A 25,799-nucleotide genomic window follows, 5' to 3' on the forward strand; every position below is an offset into this window, starting at 1 on the left:
CTTCGTTCTTTCTACCTTTTAAAACACATTACCCTACCATACAGATAACTTTAATATAAGTTCAGCTTACCTTTTTCCCACATGCCTGTATATGTAAAACATTAAATAAAGACAAACCTCATCTAAACTTTTATTAGTGAAATCCGCAATAATGCATCTACAATTACATTCTTCCGACCCGCAACATGGATGATTTTTAAATTAAAAGTTTGTAACATAAGCCTCCAACGAAATGGTCTCACATACTTACCTTTTAAATTTTCTAAAAATGTAAATGGATTGCGGTCAGTGTACACAATCGTCTCCGGCACATTGTTTATGACATACATATTAAAATGCAGCAAGGCCAGTACCAAATTCAATAGTTCCTTTTCAATTGTGGAGTATTACCTGGACGTTGATCTTTGTCGAAAAATAACCAACTGGCAGTTCAATCCCATCCTCATTTTCCGGTAGGAGTACAGCTCCAGCACCAATGTCACTGGCATCAATGGTGACTTTAAAAGGTTTTGAAAAGTTTGGTATAGCTAAAACTGGTTTGGTGGTTAATGTCAATATGAAATGGTCGAATGCCTCCTGGCATTGTCCGTCCACCGAAACTTTGTGTTCTTCTTCAGCAAATCGGTTACGGTGCCACTGTATTGCTGAAGTTTGGAACAAACTTCCGATAGAATCCTAAGTCCTAACAATCAAAGCACCTCCTTCTTCGAGGTTGGTCATGGAAATTCTTCAATGGCCTTTGATCAACCTTCCATAACCAATGTTACTCTCAAAAACATCACCTCTGCTTTTGTGAATTCCATTTTATTTAACATTTATTACCAATTTTGTTTCTTGTAGTCATTCAAAGAGCCCTGCCAACTGTACTATGTGATCTTTCCAGGACTTACTAAAGATCATTACATTGTCCAAATAGTCTGTACAGTTTGTTAACCCAGCCACAACTCTGTTAATGAGTCTTTGGAATGTAGTGGGTGCATTCTTGATTCCAAAGGGCATCATTTTAAACTGATGTAGCCCATTTGGGGTTAGAAACGCAGAAATTTCTTCCGCCATCTCTGATGAAGATACCTGCCAGTAACCATGCATTGTCCAACTTGGCTTGTCCGATTCTTTTGATAAAGTCCTCCAATCTAGGAATTGGATATGAGTCCGATTTTGTAATGGCGTTGACCTTCTGATAATCCAATCAGAATCGTTGAGTCTTGTCTGGTTTGTGAACTAAGATGATTGGCGAATTCCACTAGCTCTGGCTTGGTTTGATGATGTTCTTGTCGAGCATGGCCTCCACCTCCATCTGGACCTGTCTGGCTTTCAGAGGATTAAACTGATAGGGGTGTTGTTTTATCGGAGCAGTATTCCCTACGTCTACTTCATGTACATTAGTCCACCCCATCTGATTCTTACATAAATCCTTATGCTGTAAGTAATCTAATCTAATCTAAAAACAAATCTTTCAGTTCCCTTCTATGCTTCTGAGACAGACAGCTAACTAATCCATCCCACTCCTCAAGGACTTCTTCATTTTTAATCTATTTGGAAGTACCTCCATACCATCTGGATTTGATTCCTCACTCTGTGGGGAAGTAACTAACACCAGTTTCTCCAGTTCTTTTGCTCCAGTGTAATACAGTTTCAATTTGTTCATATGACATACCTGATAATGTTTATTCAATTTGGCATCTTTAATAAATAGTTCACCTGTCTCAACTTTTTCTCAAATTGATAGGGACCACTAAACCTGGCTTTGAAGGGATCTCCTATCACTGCTAACAGTATTAACATGTTATCCCCTTGGGAAAATGTTTGAGTCTCAGAGTTTGATCTGCCACCCACTTCATTCTGCACAGTGCCCTCTTTAGGTGCTGTTCAGCTAACTCACCTACTCGATTTAATCTCTCCCTCACCTCCGATACATTATCTAATTGATACATTATTAATTCAATGTGTCAAGCACCTCGAACTTAACGCATTCATTCCATGAATCAAACTGTGTTCATTCTTTCATTGAAACAAACTGAACTCATGCATTTCACAAATCAAACTGCATTCATTCTTTTCATGTATCAAACTTCAATCATTCATTCAGTGAATCAAATGTTATTCATTCAATCAATGACCACACTCTTGGCTATCAGAAAGAGTGCATGTTCGCTCATCCCTTACTATCAGGGACTGGTTAGATCCTGTATCTCTCAAAATTATAACTTCTTGTCCTTCTCCCCTTGGTTTTTCTGAATAAACTTTACCCACAGAGGTGAATTCTTTGGAGAGATCAGGTACTAATTCCATACCCAATCCCTGCCTAGGCTGTGCAATCTCCTGCAGGTCCTTGGCACTTCTTGGGGTTTCCTTTACTACCTTCACTAATGCCACTGGCTTAGCTTTTTCTACCACATCTTCTCCCTCAGCGCCTTTATTTAATGACCAACACTGCATCTTTATGTGTCTCACCATCTGGGAGTGAAAACACCTTTTTCCCAGAGCCCTTCTGAAACCACTGGCACTGTAATTTTCTGTGTCCCACTCCATTATGATGAAAACACCCGAGGCTGTTCACCTCCTGTCATCGTCTTGGGCTTTCTTAACCTGTGGTAAAATCTTACCATTGTGCTTGACTCTTGGTTTAGTAGTGTAGGATCTCCCCTTCTCCCAACTTCTATCCCTCACAGGACAAAATTCTGGCTGGAAGCTTGTCTTAAATACCAGCATGTTCTCATCTGCTAACTCTGCTGCCCTTCTTGTTTCCTGAATTTTCTGTTCCTCCAAGTGAATTCTTTCCATCTCTGGAAGTGAGTTTTAAACTCTTCAATAGAATAATGTCTCTTAGAGCCTCAAATATCCAATCTATTTTCAAAGCACGCATCCATCAATCAAAATGATTATGTTTAATTCTTTTGAACTCAACATCAATCTGACCTGGTTCTTTCTTTGTGTTTCTGAACCACTGTCCAAATGCTAATGGTATCAATTCATAAGCACTGAAAACAGCCTGTTTAACCTCTGTATTATTTCCTGATACCTCATCTGACAATGCAGCAAATATCTCTGCCACCAGTTTTGTCTGAACTAGCATTACCCATAAATCTTCAGACCACTCCATCTACTTCAGCAATTTTTCAAATGAAATAAAGAAAGCCTCAACGTCTTTCTCATTAAAACGTTGCAGTGTTATAACATATTTATATATCACTACCTTTTCTTTTAAGCTCCATCCTGTTAACTTGACTTTGCTAGGTTGCAACATCTCAAGTACAAATTCTGTCTCTCTTTCTCTTTTCTCTCTCTCTCTCTTTGCTCAGCCAAGAAACTTCTCTCTCTTTTTCCTCTCTCTCTTTCTCTCTCCCTTTGTTTATCTTCTAACCCCATTTTCCTCAATTGTAATTTAAGTTTTTCTACTTCTACTACACTTGTTTGTTTCTCTACATACATAAGTGTTTCAATAATTCCCTTACAATTTCATCTTTACTTTTGTCCTTTGTTAAACCCAAATCTAACTTCTTTGCTAATTCTTAAAGTATGGCCTTTTTCTTTTCTTCTCAACTTTCTTGGCAAATTTGAGAATCATCTTCAAATCCCAGAACCCGTTTTGCAATTTTAAGAGTCATTGTTCTCACTTTCAATTTAATCAACTACAAGTCACAAAAATTAAACAATTGTACAATCGGACTCTTTTCCATCTGAAATTCTTTGCACGATTTTGAATTGCTGCTAGGAATTATCATTCTTTTATTACACAGCAATTTGCGTATTTTGCACTTCTTATGCACTTTATGCCACCCTTTGTGTGATCGAGTAGTTTGTGCTGTATACATAGTACCTTGGTCCTGGATGAACACTGTCTCATTTTTTTTAACTGTGCCAACTATTCCACTGCATGGTAGAAAAGACAAAGAAAAGCAACTCTACTCCTCGACATTGAGGAGTCAGGACGGGAACTTGCGGAACGTTTCTTGGCACAAGCACTAAATAACCCCACCACCTTGTAGCTGAACACTTTAACTCCCCCTCCCAGTCCACCAAAGACATGCAAGTCCTGGACCTCCTCCACTGTCAAACTGTAGTCACCTGACACCTGGAGGAAGAACGCCTATCTTCCACCTTGGGACCCTCCAACCACATGGGATCAACGTGGATTTCACCAGTTTCCACATTTCCCCTCCACCCTACCTTATCCCATATCCAACCTTCCAACTCGGCACCTCCCTCTTGAACTGTCCCTAGCTATTCATCTTCCTTCCCACCTATCTGCTCCACCCTCCTCTCCCACCTTCAACTTCACCTTCATCTACCTAACACATTCGCAGCTATCTTTCCCCCAGCCCCACCCCCACCCCCACCCCCACCCCCCGCCCATTTATCTCTCAGTCTCGCTGGGCTACCCCCTCATTCCTGATGAAGAAATTGTGCTCAAAATGTCGACTCTACTGCTCCTCGGATGCTGCCTGACTGACTGTGCTTTTCAAGCACCACACTCTTCAACACTGTATATGCCCTACCTTGGTTTGACTGTCCAAAGTTCAACACCTCACATTTAGCTGTATTGAATTGTATTTGCCAATCCTCAGCTCACTTTCCCACATGATCAAGATTCTTCTATAATTTTTGGCAACCTTCCTTGCTATCAATGGTACCTCCTAATTTAGTTTCACCTGCAAGCTTACTAATTATGCCTTGCACATTCACATCTAAACCATTTATATAAATAATAAATGACAAAGTTCCCAGCACTGACCCCTGTGGTATACCACTAGTCACAGGCCTCCACTCTGAGAAACAATTTTCAATCATCACCCTATGTTTCCTACCATCAAACCAATTTTGGATCCAATTAGCTAGCTTTCCCTAGATCCCATGTGACCTAACTTTTATGACTAGGCTGTTGTGTGGTACCTTGTCAAAGGCCTTACTAAAGCCCATATAAACAATATACATTGCCTTACCCTCATCTATCTTGGTAACCTCTTCGAAAAACTTGCCGTGCACCAATCCATGCTGACTATCCCTAATCAGGCTTTGACTATCCAAATATTGGTTGATCCTGTCCCTCTGTATCCTCTTCAAAAATATGCCTACCACTGACTGATGTTAGGCTCACTGGCCTGTAGCTCCCTGGCTTGTCTTTTGTATTCTTCCTTCCGAAATAACACATGTATACTTTCCCATGTTTTACTTCAGCTGGCAACTTCCGGCCCACTGGGCTACGTATAACCCCTTACTGGCTGTTGCCTTGCTCTTGACCCTGGGGTAGAGACAGTCGCTGAACATTCACTAGATGCTGGAATCATCCGAGAGAATTGAAGAACATGAATGTTCGTTAAAGAGGTGAAGTAAAAATACAGGAAGGCAGAGAGAAGTAACGTTGGCATGAGGCATCGGGAAAATGTCCTTAATCTGCACCAATAAAATCCCAACCGCCATGAAAAGTACTCCCGTGACGGCGCACGCGCCGTTCAAGGCAGGAGACTGGGCTACGGGAACGCGCGCGCAGTCGTCAGCGATGCTGTTAGTGCGCAGGCGCATGGAGCTGGTCTTCGGGAGGCAATGGGAATGAAAGGTCGCTTTCCGGTGCGGCGGACACTTGAGTTCCTGCGCCGCGGAACATTGTCGTTGAAGGACTCCGTGAAGATTCTAACTGTGAATTATAACACGCACGGGGAGAGGAGTGATGGAGCAAGGTTAGTAAGGGCGTTGGGCCCGGGACTGGCGGTGTGGAGGCCATTCGGCTCCTCTGTATAATTCAGTTAAGATGGTGGCTAAGCTGAACTGTGGTCTCAGCTCCAGGTTCTAGTCAGTCTCGGGACTCTCCTGTCTATTAGAGACCAAGTTAAAAATTACACAACACTAGGTTATAGTCCGACAGGTTTATTCGGGAGTACAAGCTTTCCAGGTGCTGCTCCTTCGTCAGGTGGGGTAGTATCTTGAAGACACAATTTATAGAAAAAGGTAAAAGTTTCTATTTTAAAATAATGATGGAAAAGGGTCGACATGATCTAAAAGTTAAAGTTCTAAGTTGGAGGAAGTCTCATTTTAATTGTATTAGGCAAGAACTTTCAAAAGTTGCTTGAGTGTGCTTGTTAGCAGGGATATTGAAACTGGAAAGCCTTCAAAAATAAGATACCGAGAATCCAGTGACAGGAAGTTACTGTTAGGGTGCAAGGCAAGGCTGGTAGGTGTAGGGATTGCTGGATGACTTGAGAAATTGAGTTTTTTGCTGAAAAGAAGGACGCATATGTTAGGTATAAACAGCAGCGATTGAGTGAATCCTTAAGAGTAGTCACTTTTCACAATACAAAAAGCAAAGAAAATTACAGCACAGGAACAGGTCCCTTGGTCCTCCAAGCCTGTGCCTGAATCTAATGTGCTATCTAAATATGTCGCCTATTTTCTAAGGCTCTGTACCCCTCTGCTCTCCCTGCCCATTCATATATCAGTCAAGATATATCTTAAATGCTATAGTGTCTGGCTCTACCACTTCAGCTGGCAACATGTTCCAGGCACCCACCATTCTTTGTGGGGGAGAAAAGTTTCCAAGCATATCTCCCTTAAATGTTTTCCCCTCTCAGTTTGAACTTGTGACCCCTAGTAATTGAGTAACCCACTCTGGGGGGGGGAAAAGTTTCTTGCTTCTAGTCTGTCTATACCTCTGATGATTTTGCAGACCTCAGTCAGGTCTCCCCTCAAACTTTGTCTTTCTAATGAAAATAATCCTAATCTACTCAACCTGTTTTCATACCTCGTGCCCTCCATACCAGGCAACATCTTGCTGAACCTCCTATGCACCCTCTCCAAAGCATCCACGTCCTTTTGGTAATGTGACCAGAACTGTACGCAGTATTCCAAATGTGGCTGAACCAAAGTCCGAAACAAGTCTAACATGAGCTGCTGACTTTTCTACTCAGTACTCTGTCTGATGAAGGAAAGCATTCCATGTGTCGTCTTGACCACTCTATTGACCTGCATTGCCACCTTCAGGGTGCAAAGGACCTGAACATTCAGATCTCTCTGTACATCAATTTTCAACAGGGCTTTTCCATTTACCATATGTTGTAGTAGCAATGTGTTTAAGAGGGAAATCAGGAGGACAAAAAGGGGAAATGAGATAGCTTTGGTAAATAGGGTTAAGGAGAATCCAAAGGGATTTTATAAATACATTAAGGACAAAAGGGTAACTAGGGAGAGAATCGTAACCCACTGTAGGCGGCACAGTGGTTAGCACAGCTGCCTCACAGCGCCAGAGAACCGGGTTCAATTCCCACCTCTGGCGACTGACTGTGTGGAGTTTGCACATTCTCCCCACGTCTGTGTGGATTTCCTCCGGGTGCTCCGGTTTCCTCCCACAGTCCAAAGATGTGCAGGTCAGGTGAATTGGCCATGCTAAATTGCCCATAGTGTTAGGTGAAGGGGTAAATGTAGGGGTATGAGTGGGTTGCGCTTTGGGTCGGTGTGGACTTGTTGGGCCGAAGGGCCTGTTTCCACACTAAGTAATCTAATCTAATCTAATGAGCAAGGCAACCTATGTGTGGAACTGCAGGAAATGGGTGTTTTGCATCAGTTGACTGTGGAGAAGGACATGAAAGATATAGAATGTGGAAAAATAGATGATGATATCTTGAAAAATATCCACATTATGGAGGAGTAGTTGCTGGATGTCTTAAAATGCACAAAAGTGGATAAAATACTAGGACCTGATCAGGTGTGCCTTAGAACTTTGTGGAAAGATGGGAGGTGATCGCTGGGCCCCTTGCTGAGATATTTGTATCATTGATAGTCACAGGTGAGGTGCTGGAAGACTGGAGGTTGGCTAATGTGATACCACTATTTAAGAAAGGTGGTAAGGAAAAGCCAGGGAACTATAGACCAGTGAGCCTAACATCGGTGGTGGCCAAGTTGTTAGAGGGAATCCTGAGGTTTACACTTTTTTTATGTGGAAAAGCAAGGATTGATTAGGGACAGTCAACATGACTTTGTGCATGGGGAATCATGTCTCATGAACTTGATTGTTACTTGTTTTAAAAACTCAGGATTGAACTTAAGAACTAGGAGCAGGAGTCGGCTATCCGGCCCTTCGAGCCTGCCCCGTCACTCAAAAAGATCATGGCTAATATTCTCATGGGTTCAGCTCCACTTACCTGCGTTTTCACCATATCCCTTAATTCCTTTATTTTTCAAAAACGTGTGCTTTTAGCTTTTTACCTTTAGCTTTCAAAGTGACTACTGAAGTACCATCAACTACTTCCCTGGGCAAGGAATTCCATAGATTAACAACCCTCTAGGTAGTGAAGTTCCTTCTCAGTTCAGTTCTAAACTACTTCTAATCTGGAGACCATGCCCTCTTGTCTTAGGATGTTCCCACTGGTAGGCGAAACTATCTATTTATATTTTATCAGTTCCCTTCATAATTTTGTTTCCGTAAGATCCCCCCCTCATTCTTCGGAATTCTAATGAATATCACCCCAATCTACTCAGCCTGTCCTCGTAAGTCAACTCTTTCCACTCCAGAATTAACTTAGTGAACCTCCTCTGCAGTGCCAGTACATCCTTTTAAGTACGGAGACCAAATCTCCAAGTGTGGCATCACTAGCACCTTATACAGCTGTAACGTTACCTCTCTGCTTTTAAACACAATCCCTTTAGTAATGAAGAACAAAATTCCATTTGCCTTCCGAGTTACTTGTTGTACGTGCAGACCAACCTTTCATGGTTCATGGACAAGGGCACCCAGGTCTCTCTGCAAATCAGCATGCTGCATCTTTTTAATCATTCAAGTAATAATCTTATTTGCTGTTACTCCTACCAAACTGTATGACTTCACATTTACTAATATTGTGTTCCATCTGCAAGACCTTTGCCCCCTCACTCAATGTATCTATGTTCCTCTGCAAAGTTTCACAGTCCTATGCACACTTTGCTCAGCCACTCATCTTAGTATCATTGGTAAATTTTGACACCGTACATGTGGTCCCCAACTCTAAATCTACATTAATTGTAAACAATGTGGTCCCAACACTGATCCCTGAGGCACACCACTAATTACTGATTACCAGCCAGAATAGTACTCCTTAATCCCCATGTTTGCTTCCTGTCAGTCAATCAATCCTCTATACATTCTAATACTGTCCTATACCTAACACAATGCATCCTTATCTTATGCAGCAGTCTCGTGTGGCACCTTGTCAACGGCCTTTTGGAAATCTAGGTAGACCATATTCACAGGGTCCCTGTTGTCCACTTTGCTTGAAATGTCTTTGTAGAATTCCAAAAGATTTGTGAAGTTTGACCTGCCCTTCATGAACCCATGCTGTGTCTGTGCAAAGCAACAATTTATTTCGAGATGCCCTGCTATTTCTTCCTTGATAATAGACTCCGGCATCTTCCACACTACAGAGGTTAAGCTCACTGATCTATAATTCCCCATCTTTTGTCTGCTTCCCTTTTTTAAACAGTGATGTTGCGTTTGCTATTTTCAATCTGCTGGGACTGCCCCAGAGTCCAGTGAATTTTGGAAAATTACTGCCAGTCTACCTGTTATTTCTCATGCTATCTCTTCTAGTACTCTGGGATGCATTCCATCAGGCCAGGAGATTTACCTATCCTTCGCTCCATTAGCTTACCCAACACTAGCTATTCCATAATATTTGTTTACAGGTCCTCACCTACCTTCGTCTCTTTGTCATGTTATTAGTATCCTCCATTGTGAAGACTGATGCAAAGTACCTGTTCAATGCTTCAGCCATTTCATCATATCCTATAACTAAATGTCCCTGCTCATCCTCGAAAGGACCAATGTTTACTTTAGCCATTTTTCTTCGTTTTATATATTCATAGAAACAATTGCTTAAATAAGTTGCTTTTCAGATTGGAGGCCTGTGACCAGTGGTGTACCACAAGGATCGGTGCTGGGTCCACTGCTTTTTGTCACTTTTATAAATGATTAGGATGTGAGCAAAGGAGGTACTGTTAGTAATATTGCAGGTGACACCAAAATTGGAGGTGTAGTGGATACTGACAAAGGTTACCTCTGAGTCAAACAAGATCTTGATCAGATGGGCCAATGCGCTGAGGAGTGGCAGACAGAGTTTAATTTAGACAAGTGTGAGGTGCTGCATTTTGGAAAGGCAAATCCAGGCAGGACTTAATGGTAAGGTCCTGTGGAGTGTTGCTGAACAAAGATTTTTAGAGTGCAGGTTCGTAGTTCTTTGAAAGTGGAGTCTTGGGTAGATAGGATAGTGAAGAAGGTGTTTGGTATGCTTTTCTTTATTGGTCAGAGTATTGAGTATCGGAGTTGGGAGGTCATGTTGAGGTTATACAGGACATTGGTTAAGCCACGTTTGGAATATTATGTGCAGTTCTGGTCTCCCTCCTGTAGGAAGGATGTTGTGCAACTTGAAAGGGTTCAGAAAAGATTTGCAAAAATGTTGCCAGAAGGTTTGAGCTGTAGGGAGAGGCTAAAGAAGCTGGTTTCTTCAAGCACCAGAAGCTGAGGTGTGACCTTCATTGAGGTTTATAAAATGTGAGAGATGTGGCTAGGGTAAATAGAAAAGGTCTTTCCCTGGGATGGGGGGAGTCCAGAACTAAAGGGCATAAGTTAAGCGTGAGGGGGGGAAAGATTTAAAAGGGGCCTAAGGGGCTACTTTTTTTCATGAAAAGGGTGGTACATTCATGGAATGAGCTGCCCAGAGAGTGATGGAAGCTGGTACAGTTATAAGATGTAAAAGTCATCTGGATGGGTACATCCATATGAAGGGTTCAGAGGGATATGGGTCAAGTGCTAGGAAATGGCTCTAGATTAATTTAGAATATTTGCTCAGCATGGACAAGTTGGACGAAACAGTCTGTTTTCATGTGGTATGTTGCTATGACTCTGACATACTAATGATGCATATTAGAGACCAGACTTGTTCCCTAAATGCATTCACCCTTATAGTGTGTTGCTGAGAGTGAGAAGGTGACTGGCTCAGTGCAGAAAACAATATCATTCATGCCCATGTTCACCTTCAGAGCTGATCACTAACAAATATTGCTTCTAGAGTGTAGTTCCATATAGCAAGTTCAAGTCCAAATGACTTTTGACTTTTTGTTGGTGTGCAGTGAAAAGTATATTACATTACCACGCAAGGTACCATCTTAGGGAAACGTACCTTGGTTCAGAATCTTAAGAACAAAGTTACAAATTGAACAATTAGTATAGAATAATGTTCTTAGTGAATTCTGGTTAAAAGTTAGACATTGAAGACTTTCTTCATTTTAAGTAGAAAATGAAGCTGGAAATTCAAATATTATAGTCTTTCATAAGTGCTTATGATTGCAATAGATTAAAATTACAAAATGCATTCCATGTCAACTGTACAGCCAAATGATGAAAATGATTCAACCTTGAAGTTGCAAGAACGCAAATGATGTGAGCTCACTTCCTGTATGCTCTCCAATTGTGTAGGGACACTTTAGATTTGTGATGCTGACTAGCTTACATTTTGTCTTTTCAGAAAGTTTGTTTTCTTCAACATACCTCAAATCCAGTACCAGAATCCTTGGGTTCAAATTGTTATGTTCAAGAACCTGACACCATCACCTTTTCTCAGGTTTTATTTGGGTATGTGTTGATTCATGCCTTCATTTCGAAGCTTTTTGTTAAACTGAGGAAGTTGTTGAAAACAGGTTGGCAACCTGTTTGAGTGATAGATGGGCTGCTATTTTTGAAAAGTGGAGATGGTCAGATGGGGAGGTGTGGGTGAAAGTGTGGTATTATCCTGGGCACAGGAGGGGAGTAATGGTATGGAACTATGGAGGGGGAACAGTATGGTACTGTTCTAGTGTTGTGTCTATATTTATGTTTTCACAATTTCTCCCTAAGATGATGGTGAACAGGTTTTAGTTGATGTTGAAGGAAAGAACAATAAAGAAATTGTGGAACATGTGAAGACCATCTTGGGAAAGAGCAGGTGAGCTTTGCTTTGTTTTTCTGCTGGTGGCTTAACTTTGTTCCTGTCAGCTTGTTTGAAGTTCATCTTTTATTTATCAGTGTGGCTGGCATAGATGAAGCCTCAGTAGAGTAATTCAGCACAGAAACAGACCCTTCAGCACAACTTGTCTATGCCAACCAAATTTTCCTAAACTGAAGTTGCCTGGTATGGAGGGAAGGTCTTGCGAGGAAAGGCAGAGGGACTTGAGGCTGTTTTTGTTAAACAAAAGAAGGCTGAGAGGTGACTTAATTGAGACAAGTATAAGAGAATCAGAGGGTTAGATAGGTTGGAAAGTAAGAGCCTGTTTCCTCAGATGGTGATGGCTAGCATAAGAAGGCTGATAGATGTAGGATCGATGTCAGAAGTAGTTTCTTTCTTCAGTCGTCAGGGGTTGGAATGCATTGCCTGCAATAGTTGTAGACTCACCAACTTTAAGGACATTTCAATGGACACTGGATAGGCAAATGGGCGAAAATGGAATAGTGTAGGACAGATGGGCTTCAGATTGTTGTGGCAACCTATGGAACCATCGAGGGCTGAAGGGCCTGTACTGCGCTGTAATGTTCTATGTTCTAAAGTAGTCCCATCTGCCTGCTCGTAGCCCATATCTCTTGCAACCTTTCCTATTCATGTGTATTTTAATCAGTGTAGTTGTGTCCAATTATTTTCTCAAAGTTCATTCTAAACACTAAGCACTAACTTCTCTCTCTCTCTCTCTCTCTCTCTCTCTCTCTCTCTCTCTCTCTCTTCTCTCTCCTCCCCCCCCCCCCCCCCCCCCCACTGCTGCACTCTCCTTCCTTCTTCGCCCCCACTACTCTCTCTCTCCTTCCTCCCTGCTGCCCCCTCAACTATTTTGTAAAACAAAAAAGACTTCTTTTTAAATCTCTTTTTCTTTCTCTTGCCTTAAAAATGTGCTCCCTAGACTTGAAATCCCCATTCTAGGGAAAAGACACCTGAGTGGTGTCACCTTTGGTGAATGTCTGCAGTGCATCATGTAGTTAAAATACACTGCTGCTTCTGAGCTACATTGGTGGAGGGAGTTAATGTTTGTGGATGTGGTCACAATCAAGTGGGCTGCTTTGTCCTGGATGTTGGCAAGTCTCCTTTAGTGTTGCTGAAGCTGCCCATCTAGGCAAGTGGGAGTATTCCATCACATTCCTGACTTGTGCCTTTATAGATGGTGGTCAGGGTTTGGGGAGTCAGGAGGTGTGCTGTTTTCCATGGTATTCTTAGCCTTCTCACCTGCTGTTGTAGTCACTGTTTTTATATTGAGTCCAGTTGATTTTCTGGTCAGAGGTTACCTGCCGGATGCTGATAGTGGGGGTTTCAGTGATATCAATAATGTTTGGAGGCTGCAGTTAGATTGTTTCATGTTAGGGATGGTCTTTGTGTGGTGTGAACGATGGAAAGTAACAATCAACACAAGACAGGATAATAGAGTCATGGAGATGTACAGCATGGAAACAGACCCTGTGGTCCAACCTGTCCATGCCGACCAGATATCCCAAACCAATCTAGTCCCACCTGCTAGCAGCCGCCCCATATCCCTCTAAACCATTCCTATTCATATACCCATCCAAATGCCTCTTAAATGTTGCAATTGTACCAGCCTGCACCTATCCTCTAGCAGTTCATTCCATATACATACCATCCTCTGCATGAAAAAGTTGCCCCTTTGTCCAGATCTTCTTGTTTTTGATCGCACTTCAGTATCTGGAGGAGTCTCAAATAGTGCTGAACATTTGTACAATCATTTGTGAACATTCCCACTTTTATCCTTCTGGTGGAGAGCAGGTCATTGAAACAGTCGAAGATGGTTGGGCTGAGGATTCTTGCAGAGATTTCCTCCAGCAATTACAATCCAGCATTTAAAACCAGTGTTTCACGTGGATTAGTACATTTTAAAATACTAAGTCCTTCAACCATTCACACTTCCTGATGTGCTGACATGTTCTTTAGGGTTGTTTCGTGCAGGATTCCTGTCCCTTCCTGGTTAACAAGTCAGGGAAATCCAGCAGGCAGGAACCAAAAGTCTTTTTGGCCTTTAAGATTAAGACTACTTGAGGAACAGGAACTCTGAGGTTGTCTGCAATCAGAGAGCGCTTGGGAGGCAGCTGTGGGTGATTACCAGCAGAGCATGCATTCTTGCCATCGGCTAAATCTCCCCACAAGTGGAATGAGGTGACTTAGTGTGATGATTAGGTGGGATGCCATTGATTACTTAAGGAGCTGTGATTGGTTTATTGGTGTGCCATTTCTACTGTCCGTCAGGTTCCACCAAAGACATTGAAATTCTGGGCTTCTTTCACCATCAAATCCAAAGCTACCCACTGATTGGAGGAAGAACACCTCATGTTTTGCCTCAAAACTCTACAAGCACATGGAATCAACATTGACTTCACCAGTTTCAAAATCTCCCCTACTCCCACCTCACCCCAATCCAATCCAATCCTCCACCTTGGCACCACCCTCTTGGCCTGCCATATTGGTCCATCTTCCTTTCCAACTATCTGCTCCCCACCAACCTATCATATTTACCTCCCACCTGTATTAACCTATCGCCATCTCACCTACCTTACTGATGTGCCCCCCCCCCCCCCCCCCCCCCCCCCCGTGCTATTATAAATTATTGATGCAATTTCTCCCTCATCCTTCTAAACTTCATTGTATATAAACTGAGTCTGCAATCGCACATCATATGCATGGCTTTTGATTTCCCAGGATCATTCTTGTAAATTATCTTTGGACTCCCTTCAACATCCATTCTCGCATGCTGATCGCAATATCCCAAATGCGGTCGTTCCAGAGCCGCCTTCAACAGCAGAGATGTCCTGCTGACGCTGTATTCTCCCCTCTTGAAATTAATGCTAATATCGCATTGATATTAGTGTGTGTTGTCTTTGTGCCATAAAATGCTGATTTTGCTCCTGACATTTGTGTTTTCTCACAGGGAGTTGCTGGAAGCTGAAGAGCAAGCACGGAAGGAGCATTCACACCCTGCACACTTTGGGCCCAAGAAGTACTGTCTGCGGGAATGCATGTGTGAGGTCGAAGGGCAGGTTCCTTGCCCAGGACTGGTGCCTTTACCTAAGGAACTGACTGGGAAGTATCGGGCTACCCTGTCAGCAGGCACTGCAGTTTAAACAATGCTTTGAGCAAGAATGAATATGCTTAATTTCAGAAGACAGGAACTATAGTGTCAATGTGGATTTCTCGGTCATGGAAAACCTGAATGTTTTGCTGTACTGAAGTCAACTTAAGGGAATGTTCGCATTGTTTAAAAAGATACCCAGAAGGCACGTTGTGTTGTCAAGGTTATTTATCTGCAGGTAAATAATGCGGAATTGATCCGGCTGGGAAACTGGCCGAGTGAAAGAAGAAGTAACATTAATTGTTGCGTGTACCTGTGATCTGAAAGCCTCTCTGGTATAGTGGAATAATCAACTCCAAAACCTAGCCAAATGTCCATATAACCACTGTTGTAAAAACCCATCCAATTCATTAATATCCTACCAAGAAAAGAAATCTACTGTCCTTGCATGTGACTCCAGATCCACAACAATGTGGTTGCGTCATACTGTCCGCTAGGCAATAAATGTAATACTCTATGAACAAATAAAACTTTCAATTCCCTCTTTCTGAAGTTCTAACTTGTGTTTCAGAGCTCTGTTCATTTAATTGTGTATAATGTCTAGATTCGCTTTGCTTTTTCCATTTTTCTGTCAAAGTGCACTTTGGGGCCAGTGACCATATTTCTATTAATTTTAAAATAGTGATGGAAAAGGATAGACCAAATCTAAAAGTTGAAGTTCTAAATTGGAGGAAGGATAATTTTGATGGTATTAAGCAAGAAGTTTCAAAAGCTGATTGGGGGCAGATGTTCACAGGTAAAAGGATGGCTGGAAATGGAAACTTTCAGAAATGAGATAACTAGTCTAGAGACAGTATATTAGGGTGAAAGGAAAGGCTGGTAGGTGTAGGGAATGGTAGATGACTAAAGAAACTGAGGGTTTGGTTAAGAAAAAAAGCACATGTCAGGTAATGACAAGATAGATCAAATGAATAGAGTATAAAGGCAGTAGGAGTATACTTGAGAGGGAAATCAGGAATGCAAAAAGGGAACATGAGATAGCTTTGGCAAATAGTTAAGGAGAATCCAAAAGGTTTTTACAAATCTATTAAAGACAAAAGGGTAACAAGGGAGAGAATAGGGCCCCTCAAAAATCAGCAAGGCGGCCTTTGTGTGCAGCCACAGAAAATGGGGGAGATAATAAATGAATATTTTACATCAGTATTTACTGTGGAAAAGGATATGGAAGATATAGACTGTAGGGAAATAGATGGTGACATCTTGCAAAATGTCCAGATTACAGAGGAGGAAGTGCTGGATGTCTTGAAACGGTTAAGGATAGATAAATCTCCAGGACTTGATCAGGTGTACTCAAGAACTCTGGGAAGCGAGGGAAATGATTGCTGGGCCCCTTGCTGAGATATTTGTATCATCAATAGTCACAGGTGAGGTGTTGGAAGAATGAAGGTTGGCTAACATTGTGCCACTGTTTAAGAAGGGTGGTAAGGACAAGCCAGGGAACTTGGTAGTCGGCAAGTTGTTGGAGGGAATCCTGAGGGACAGGATGTACATGTATTTGGAAAGGCAAGGGCTAATTAGGGATAGTCGACATGGCTTTGTGCATGGGAAATCATGTCTCACACACTTGAGAGTCTTTTGATGAAGTAGCAAAGAGGATTGAGGGCAGAGTGGTGGACATGAGCCAAATGGACTTTAGTAAGGTGTTTGACAAGGTTCCCCATGGGAGACCAGTTAGCATGGTTCGATCTCATGGAATACAGGAGAGAACTCGCCATTTAGATGCAAAACTAGCTCAAAGGTAGAAAACAGAGGGTGGTGGTGGAGGGTTTTCAGACTGGAGACCGGTGACCAGTGGAGAGCCACAAGGATCGGTGCTGGGTCCACTAGTTTTCATCATTTACAAATGATTTGGATGTGAGCATTAGAGGTATAGTTAATAAGTTTGCAGATAACAACAAAGTTGGAAATGTAGTGGACAGTGAAGAAGTCTCCTTGATTAAGAGATCTTGATCAGAAGGGCCAATGGGCTGAGAAGTGGCAAATGGCATTTAAATTAGGTGTGAGATGCTACATTTTGGGAAAGCAAATCTTAGCAGGACTTATACACTTAATGGTAAGGTCCTAGGGAATGTTGCTGAACAAAGAGATTTTGGAGTACAGGTAGATTGGATAGTGAAGAAGGTGTTTGGTATACTTTCCTTTATTGGCCATTGCATGGAGTATAGGAGTTGGGAGGTCATGTTGCGGCTGCACAGGATGTTGGTTAGGTCACTTTTAGAATTATTGCGTTCAGTTCTGGCCTCCTTTCTAGCATGAGGATGTTGTAAAACTTGAATGGGTTCAGAAAATATTTACAAAGATGTTGCCAGTGTTGGAGGGTTTGAGCTGTAGGGAAAGGTTGAATACGCTCGGGCTGTTTTCCCTGGAGCGTCGGAGGCAGAGGGGTGACCTTATAGAGGTCTATAAAATCATGACAGGCATGGATAGGACCATATCTTTTTCCTGGGGTGAGGGAGTCCAGAACAAGAGGGCATGGTTTAGTGTGAGAGGGGAAGGTATAAAAGAGACCTAAGGGGCAACTTTTTCATAGTGTGGTACGTGTATGAAATGAGCTGCCAGAGGAAGTGGTGGAGGCTAGCACGATGCAATATTTGAAAGGCATCTGGATGGGTATGTGAATAGGAAGGGTTTGGAGGGATATGGACCAGGTGCTGGCAGGTGGGACTAGATTGGGTTGGGATATTTGGTTGGCATCGACAAGTTGGACTAAAGGGTCTGTTTCTGTGCTGTACATCTCTATGACTCTGACTCTAAGTTCACAACACAATTTCCCATGCACAAAGCTATCCCTAATCAATCCTGTCTTTCCAAAAGCATATAAATCCTATTCCTCAGGATTCTGTCCTACGGTGGCAGAGTGGTTAGCACTGCTGCCTCACAGTGCCAGAGACCCGGGTTCAGTTCCCACCTCAGGCGACTGACTGTGTGGAGTTTGCACGTTCTTCCCGTGTCTGCGTGGGTCCCCTCTGGGTGCTCCGGTTTCCTCCCACAGTCCAAAGATGTGCCGCTCAGGTGAATTGGCCATGCTAAATTGCCCGTAGTGTTAGGTAAGGGGTAAATGTAGGGGTATTGGTGGGTTGCGCTTCGGCGGGGCGGTGTGGACTTGTTGGGCCGAAGGGCCTGTTTCCACACTAAGTAATCTAATCTCTCAATCTTCTCAAGTAAGTTACAACTTGCCCACTCACCGGTCTATAGTGCCCTGCCTTTCCTTCCCACCTTTTCTAAATAATGGCACCTCAAGTGTGGCTATCAACGACCTAAATATCTCTGTAAAGGACCCAACAATCACTTCCCTAACATTCCACAGAGTTCTAGGGTGCATGTGATCAGTTCCCCAGGATTTATTGACCTTTGTATATTTTAAGATGTCTGGTGGTGCCTCCACTGTAATATGGACATTTTTCAACATGTTATTTATTTCCCATGTTCTGTATTATATCACCATAGAAAGCATCGTTTCCTGATCCATCACGGACTAGTATGGCAACTGCTTTGCCAGGACAATAAGAAACTCTAGAGAGTTGTGAACATAGGCCAGTCCACCATGCAAGCCAACTTTCCATTCATTGATTCCATCTGTATTTCTTGCTGTCCCAGGAAAGCAGCGAACGTAAACAAAGACCTCTTCCACCCTGGTTGGAACCTCTTCCAACTGTTTCCATTAGGCAGAAGATTCAAATGCTTAAATACATGATACAAGAACAGCTTCTTCACCCCTGTTATTAGACTTCTGAATGGACCTCTCAAATTTTAAATTTCTCGTTCTTTCTTTCAGATACTGAGAGGGGGGGGAACCTCATAGAGGCGTATAATATGAGAGCCGTAGATATGGTGAATGCACTCAGGGTTGAGGAATCTGGAGGGCATCAGTTTAAGGTTGGAGGGGAAAGAATAAACAGGAACCTGAGGGGCAACTTTTGTACACAGAGGGTGGCATGCATATGGAATCTGCCAGTGGATATGGTTGAGGTGGGTACATTAGCATCATTGTAAAGGTATTTGGACAAATACGTGGATAGGAAAGGATTAGAAGGATATGGGGCAAGTACACGCAAATTGGTTTAGCGAGGTCAGACATTCTGGCCAACTTGAACCAATTTGAGCCCAAAGGTCCTGTCTATGTGCTGTAGAACTTTCTGACTGGAGCACTAGAACAGCACCAGTCGACCCCAGTAGATCCTGGCATGCTGCAACAAGAACCCACATTACGAGATATATTATGGCATTTTCTTCTGTTTAGTATCAGATACTCAGCCAACAAGTTTTGCTCCATGTGAATTAGCTTACAAGCACCAAAAACAAAGGCCTCTGAAGCTATAAGAGATTTTTAGAACAGAAAGTGGAGGTCTCCATGTTATACTATGTAATGGACTTTCAAAAGCAATCTTGCAAAGCTGTGAAATAGCCCAATAACACTTGAAAATCTCTCGGAAAGTGATGCAATAAACAGGCAAACAAACATAGGAGGAGGGAGGTCTGCAGATACTTAAGGTCATAGTTGAGAGTGTGGTGCTGGAAAAGCACAGCAGGTCAGGCAGCATCTGAGGAGCAGGAGAATCGACACTTTGGCCTTAAGCCCTTCATCGGGAATTCCTGATGCTGACTGCCCTCCTTTGCTTTTCTAGCACCACATTCAGGCAAACAAATAGGAGGGAGGGTTTTGGATCCTTAGATAATTGGAGTTCTTTCTGGGGAAGGTGAGACCTCTACAAATAGGATGGTCTTCACCTGAGCCAGAGGCGTACCAATATCCTGGGTGGAAATTTGCTAATACTCTTTGGATGGGTTTAAATTAATGCAGCAGGGAGATGGGAGCCTGAATTGTAGTTCCAGTGTACAGGAGGCTGAGGGTAGTGAGGTCAGGGATAGGTTTGCAAGTTTGCAAGAGGGCAACAGCAACCAGATGTTTGTTTAAAATGTGTGTACCTCAATGCCAGGAGCATCTGGAATAGGGTGGGTCAACTTGCAGCATAGGTTGGTACCTGGGATTTTGATGTTGTGGCCATTTCAGAGACATGGCTAGAGGAGGGACAGAAATGGTTGTTGCAGATTCCGGGATTTAGATGTTTAGAACATAGATCATAGAACAACACAGCACAGAATAGGCCCTTCGGCCCATGTTGTGCCGAACATTTGTTCTAGCTTAAGCACCTATCCATGTACCTATCCAATTGCCGCTTAAAGGTCACCAATGATTCTGACTCTGCCACTCCCACAGGCAGTGCATTCCATGCCCCCACCACTCTCTGGGTAAAGAACCTGACATTCCCTATACCTTCCACCCTTCACCTTAAATTTATGTCCCCTTGTAACACTCTGTTGTACCCGGGGAAAAAGTCTCTGACTGTCTACTCTATCTATTCCCCTGATCATCTTATAAACCTCTATCAAGTCACCCGTTCCAATGAGAAAAGGCCTAGCACTCTCAACCTATCCTCGTACGACCTATTCTCCATTCCAGGCAACATCCTGCACCTCCTCCAAAGCTTCCACATCTTTCCTAAAATGAGGCAACCAGAACTGCACACAGTACTCCAAATGTGGCCTTACCAAGGTTCTGTACAGCTGCAACATCACCTCACGACTTTTGAATTTAATCCCTCTGCTAATGAACGCTAATACACCATAGGCCTTCTTACAAGCTCTATCCACCTGAGTGGCAACTTTCAAAGAGCTATGAACATAGACCCCAAGATCCCTCTGCTCCTCCACCTTACTAAGAACCCTACCATTAACCCTGTATTCCGCATTCTTATTTGTCCTTCCAAAATGGACAACCTCACACTTGACAGGGTTGAACTCTATCTGCCACTCCTCAGCCCAGCTCTGCATCATATCTAAGTCCCTTTGCAGCCGACAACAGCCCTCTTCACTATCCTCAACTCCACCAATCTTCGTATCGTCTGCAAATTTACTGACCCACCCTTCGACTCCCTCTTCCAAGTCATTAATAAACATTACAAACAGCAGAGGACCCAGAACTGATCCCTGCGGAACTCTGCTTGTAACTGGGCTCCAGGTTGAATATTTACCATCTACCACCACTCTCTGATTTCGACCGGTTAGCCAGTTCTCTATCCAACTGGCCAAATTTCCCACTATCCCATGCCTCCCGACTTTCCGCATAAGCCTACCATGGGGAACCTTATTAAATGCCTTCCTAAAATCCATGTACACTATATCCACTGCTCTACCCTCATCCACATGTTTGGTCACCTCCTCAAAGAATTCAATAAGACTTACCGAACATTTGCAAGACCTACCCCTCACAAATCCGTGCTGGCTGTCCCTAATCAAGCAGTGTCTTTTCAGATACTCATAAATCCTATCCCTCAGTACCCTTTCCATTACTTTGCCTACCACCAAAGTAAGACCTGTAATTCCCGGGGTTATCCCTATTCCCTTTTTGGAACAGGGGCACAACATTCACCAGTCTCCAGTCCCCTGGTACCACCCCCGTTGACGGTGAAGACGAGAAGATCATTGCCAACAGCTCTGCAATTTCCTCTCTTGCTTTCCCCATAATCCTAGGATATATCCCATCAGGCCCGAGGGGCTTGTCTATCCTCAAGTTTTTCAAAATGCCCAACACATCTTCCTCCCTAACAAGTATCTCCTCTAGTTTACCAGTCTGTTTCATACTCTCCTCTTCAACAATATGGTCCCTCTCATTTGTAAATACTGAAGAAAAGTACTCATTCAAGACCTCTCCTATCTCTTCCGACTCAATACACAGTCTCCCACTACTGTCCTTGATTGGACTCGTCATTCTCATGTTTCTCACTTACGCAATTATGTTTTATCAAGAACAGAGAAGAGGAGGTGGAGGGATTGATGGTGGTATGGCATTGTTAATCAAAGGTAATATTACAGCAGCTGAAAGAATGTTTGAGGACTCATCCACTAAGGTAGTCTGGGCTGAGGTTGGAAACAGAAAAGGAGAGGTCACCCTGTTGGGAGTTTTCTTTAGTCTCCAAATTGTTCCAGTGATAGAGAAGAAAGGATAGCAAAAGTGATTCTCAATGGGAACGAGAATAGCAAGATGGTTGTTATGGGGACATTTAACTTCCCCCAATATTGACTGGGAATACTATAGTTCAAGTAGTTTAGATGGGTCAGTATTTGTTCAATGTGTACAGGCGGATGTTCTGACACAGTATGTAGACAGGCCTACAAAGGGCAATGCCATATTGGATTTGTTACTGGGGAATGAACCTGGCCAGGTGTTAGATTTTGAGGTAGGCGAGCACTTTGGTGATAGTGACCATAATTCGGTTGCGTTTACAATAGTGATGGGCAGGGATAGGTGTATACCGCAGGGAAAGAGGTAAAACTGGGGGAAAGGCAATTATGATGCAATTAGACAAGATACAGATTACCTAGAGTATGGAAACAGGCCCTTCAGCCCAACAAGTCCACACTGACCCTCCGAAGAGTAACCCACCCAGATCTATTCCCCTATATTTACCCTGAACACCACAGACAACTTAGCATGGCCAATTCACCTGGCCTGCACATCTTTGGATTGTGAGAGGAAACTGGAGCACCTGCAGGAAACCCACGCAGACACAGGGAGAATGTGCAAACTCCATTCAGTCGCCCAAGGTGGGAATTGAATCCTGGTTCCTAGCGCTGTGAGGCAGCAGTGCGAACTACTGAACCATCGCGCCACCCCCATATGCTGCAGAAGATGGGAATGAAAACTGCAGAGGACGGACACACTTGAAATGTGGAGCTCATTCAAGGAACAGCTGATGCAGGTCCTTGATAAGTATATGCCTATCAGGCAGGGAGGTACTTGTCGAGAGAGGCAGCCATGGTTTACTAAAGTTGAAGCTCTTGTCAAGAGGAAGAAAGTGGCTTATGTGAGGACAGGGCGTGAAGGCTCAGATAGGGGGCTTGAGAGTTATGAGTTAGTCAGAAAAGATCTAAAGAAAGGGCTAAGAAGAACCAGGAGGGGACATGCGAAGTTGTTGGCGGATAAGATCAAGGAAAACCCTAAGGCCTTCTAAAGGTATATCAGGAATGACTAGAGTAAGGTTAGGACCAATTAAGGACAGTAGTGGGAAGTTGTGCGAGGAGTCCGAGGAGATACGGGAAGCACTAAAGAATATGTTTCATCAGTATTCACATTGGAAAAGGGCAATGTTAGTGAGAATACAGAAATACAGGCTACTTAAATGGGATTGAGGTTGACAAAGAGGAGGTTTTAGCATTTTTGAAAGATCTGAAAATAGATAAGAAACCCGGGACTGATGGGATTTATCCTTGGATTCTTTGGGAAGCCAGGGAGGAGATTGCAGAGACTTTGGCTTTGATCTTTATGTCATCATTGTCAACAGGAGTAGTGCCAGAAGACTGGAGGGTAGCAAAAGTTGTTCCCTTGTTTTAAGAAGGGGAGTCAGGGTAATTATAGGCCAGTGAGCCTTACTTCGGTTGTGGGTAAGGTGTTAGAAAAGGTTATGAGATAGCATTTATAATCATCTGGAAGAATAATTTGATTCGGGATAGTCAACATGGTTTTGTGAAGGGTAGGTCGTGCCTCACTAACTTTATTGAGTTCTTCGAGATGGTGACAAAACAGGTGGATGAAGGTAAAGCAGTTGATGTGGTGCATATGGACTTCAGTAAGGCGATTGATAAGGTTTCACATGGGTAGGCTATTGCAGAAAATATGGAGGCATGGGACTGAGGGTGATTTAGCGGTTTGGATCATAAACTGGTGGGGGTTGATGGTGAATGTTCATCCTGGAGCTCAGTTACCACTGGTGTGCTGCAAGGATCTGTTTTGGGGCCACTGCTGTTTGTCATTTTTATAAATGATCTGGCTGTGGGCATAGAAGAATGGATTAGTAAATTTGTGGATGACAGAGTTGGGATTGAGATTCAAAAATGCTAAAACCTCCTCTTTGTCAACCTCAATCACATCTAAGGCCGAGTTGTGGAAAGTGCCGAAGGATTGTTGTGGGTTATAGAGGGACATAAATAAGATGCAGAACTGGGCTGAGAAGTGGCAAATGGAGTTTACCGTGGAAAAGTGTGAGTTAGTTCACTTTGGAAGAAATACCAGGAATACATGGTAAAATTCTTGGCAGTGGAGATGGACAGAGAGATCTTGGTATTCTGGTGCATAAATCCCTGAAAGTTGCCACACAGGTTGATGGGGTTGTTATGAAGGCATATGGTGTGTTGGGGGATTGAGTTTCAGAACAACGTGGTCATGTTTCAGCTGTACAAGACACTGGTAAAGCCGCACCTGGAGTATTGTGTGCAGTTCTGGTCACTGCATTATAGGAAGGATGTGGAAGATGTGGAAAGGGTTCAGAGGAGATTTACTAGGATGTTGCCTGGTATGGAAGGAAGGTTTTGCGAGGAAAGGCTGAGGGAACTGAGGCTGTTTTCATTGGAGAGAAGAAGGTTGAGAGGTGACTTAATTGAGAGATATAAGATAATCAGAGGGTGAAATGGGGTGAACAGTGAGAGCTTGGATTGTGACTTAGAATTAGAAGGCGATGTATATGAGGCCCATATTGAACACCCTACTATCTGTCTAGCCAATACAGAAATACTTGCAAAACTAAGTCTATTTATGGTGCCGAAGAGCAAGCAGACCTAACAAGGTTGCTCACTGCATTTTTAAGACTTATGTAGATACAAGCCAGGCTAAACCAACAAGAGGCTCTACCATAAACAACGTCCCTATCAGCTACACTCAGAATGTTGGCTCAGATTTGGCAGAAGATCAACTTCATGCTGGAGCACCAACTGATTCATAGATTCATCGAGATGTTCAACATGGAAACAGGCCCTTTGGTCCAACTTGTCCATGAGGGAAGTGGGTGATTTATATGCAGAGCAACCAGATACGAGAGGGGAGGAAGGAGAGAAGTAAGTAACCACAGTGGTGTATCCACCATGTGATAGACTACAATGTAGGAAAGTGTGAGGTCATGAACTTTGATTGGAAGAATACAGGCATGGAGTATTTTCTAAATGGTGCAAAAGTTTGGAAGTTTGAAGTGCAGAGACTTTGGAGTTCTTGTCCAGGGTTTTTTCAAGTAAACTTGCAGTTTGAGTTAGTAGTTAGGAAGACAAATGCAATAATGGCATTGATTTTGAGAGGACTTGAATATAAAGGCAGGGATGTACTTCTGAAGTTTTATCAGACTCTTGTCAGACCACATTTGGAGTTTTTCACTCCATATCTCATGAGTAATGTACTGGCCCTAAAACATGTTCAGAGGAGGTTCACGAGAATTGTCCCAGGAACGAAAAGAACAAAGAAAATTACAGCATAGGAACCATCCATTCGGCCCTCCAAGCCTAACAAAGCTCAACGTTTGAGGAACACTTGAGAACTCTGGGTCAAGCTCGTTGGAGATTAAAAGTGCAAGGAGGCTTAGGAGTTCTTGTCCAGGATTCTCTCAAGGTAAACTTGCAGTTTGAATCAGTAGTTAGGAAGACAAATGCAATAATGACATCTTCTGATGTTCTATATTGTTCCAGTTAGACCACATTTGGAGTTTTATACCCCATATTTCATGAAGGATATACTGGCCCTGGAGCATGTTCAGAAGAAGTTCAAGACAGTGGTCCCAGGAATGAGAAGCTTAACATATGAGCAATGCTTGAGGATTGTGGGTCTATAGTCATTGGAGTTTAGAAGGTTGAGGTGGTATCTAATG

At 42.9% G+C, this 25,799-nt stretch overlaps 1 protein-coding gene across 1 annotated transcript; it reads left to right on the top strand.

The window, feature by feature from the left end:
• The first annotated feature begins 5,498 nt into the window (after positions 1–5,498).
• On the top strand, positions 5,499–15,613 carry mrps25 (mitochondrial ribosomal protein S25). Its single transcript, XM_072559505.1, has 4 exons — positions 5,499–5,678; positions 11,487–11,593; positions 11,855–11,942; positions 14,914–15,613. Exons 1-4 carry the CDS (start codon positions 5,545–5,547, stop codon positions 15,104–15,106), a joined length of 522 nt encoding a protein of 173 aa, XP_072415606.1. The 5' UTR covers positions 5,499–5,544; the 3' UTR covers positions 15,107–15,613.
• The last annotated feature ends 10,186 nt before the right edge of the window (positions 15,614–25,799 follow it).

The sequence above is a fragment of the Chiloscyllium punctatum genome, chromosome 40, assembly GCF_047496795.1.
Source record: "Chiloscyllium punctatum isolate Juve2018m chromosome 40, sChiPun1.3, whole genome shotgun sequence".
Classification (NCBI taxonomy): Eukaryota; Metazoa; Chordata; class Chondrichthyes; order Orectolobiformes; family Hemiscylliidae; genus Chiloscyllium; species Chiloscyllium punctatum.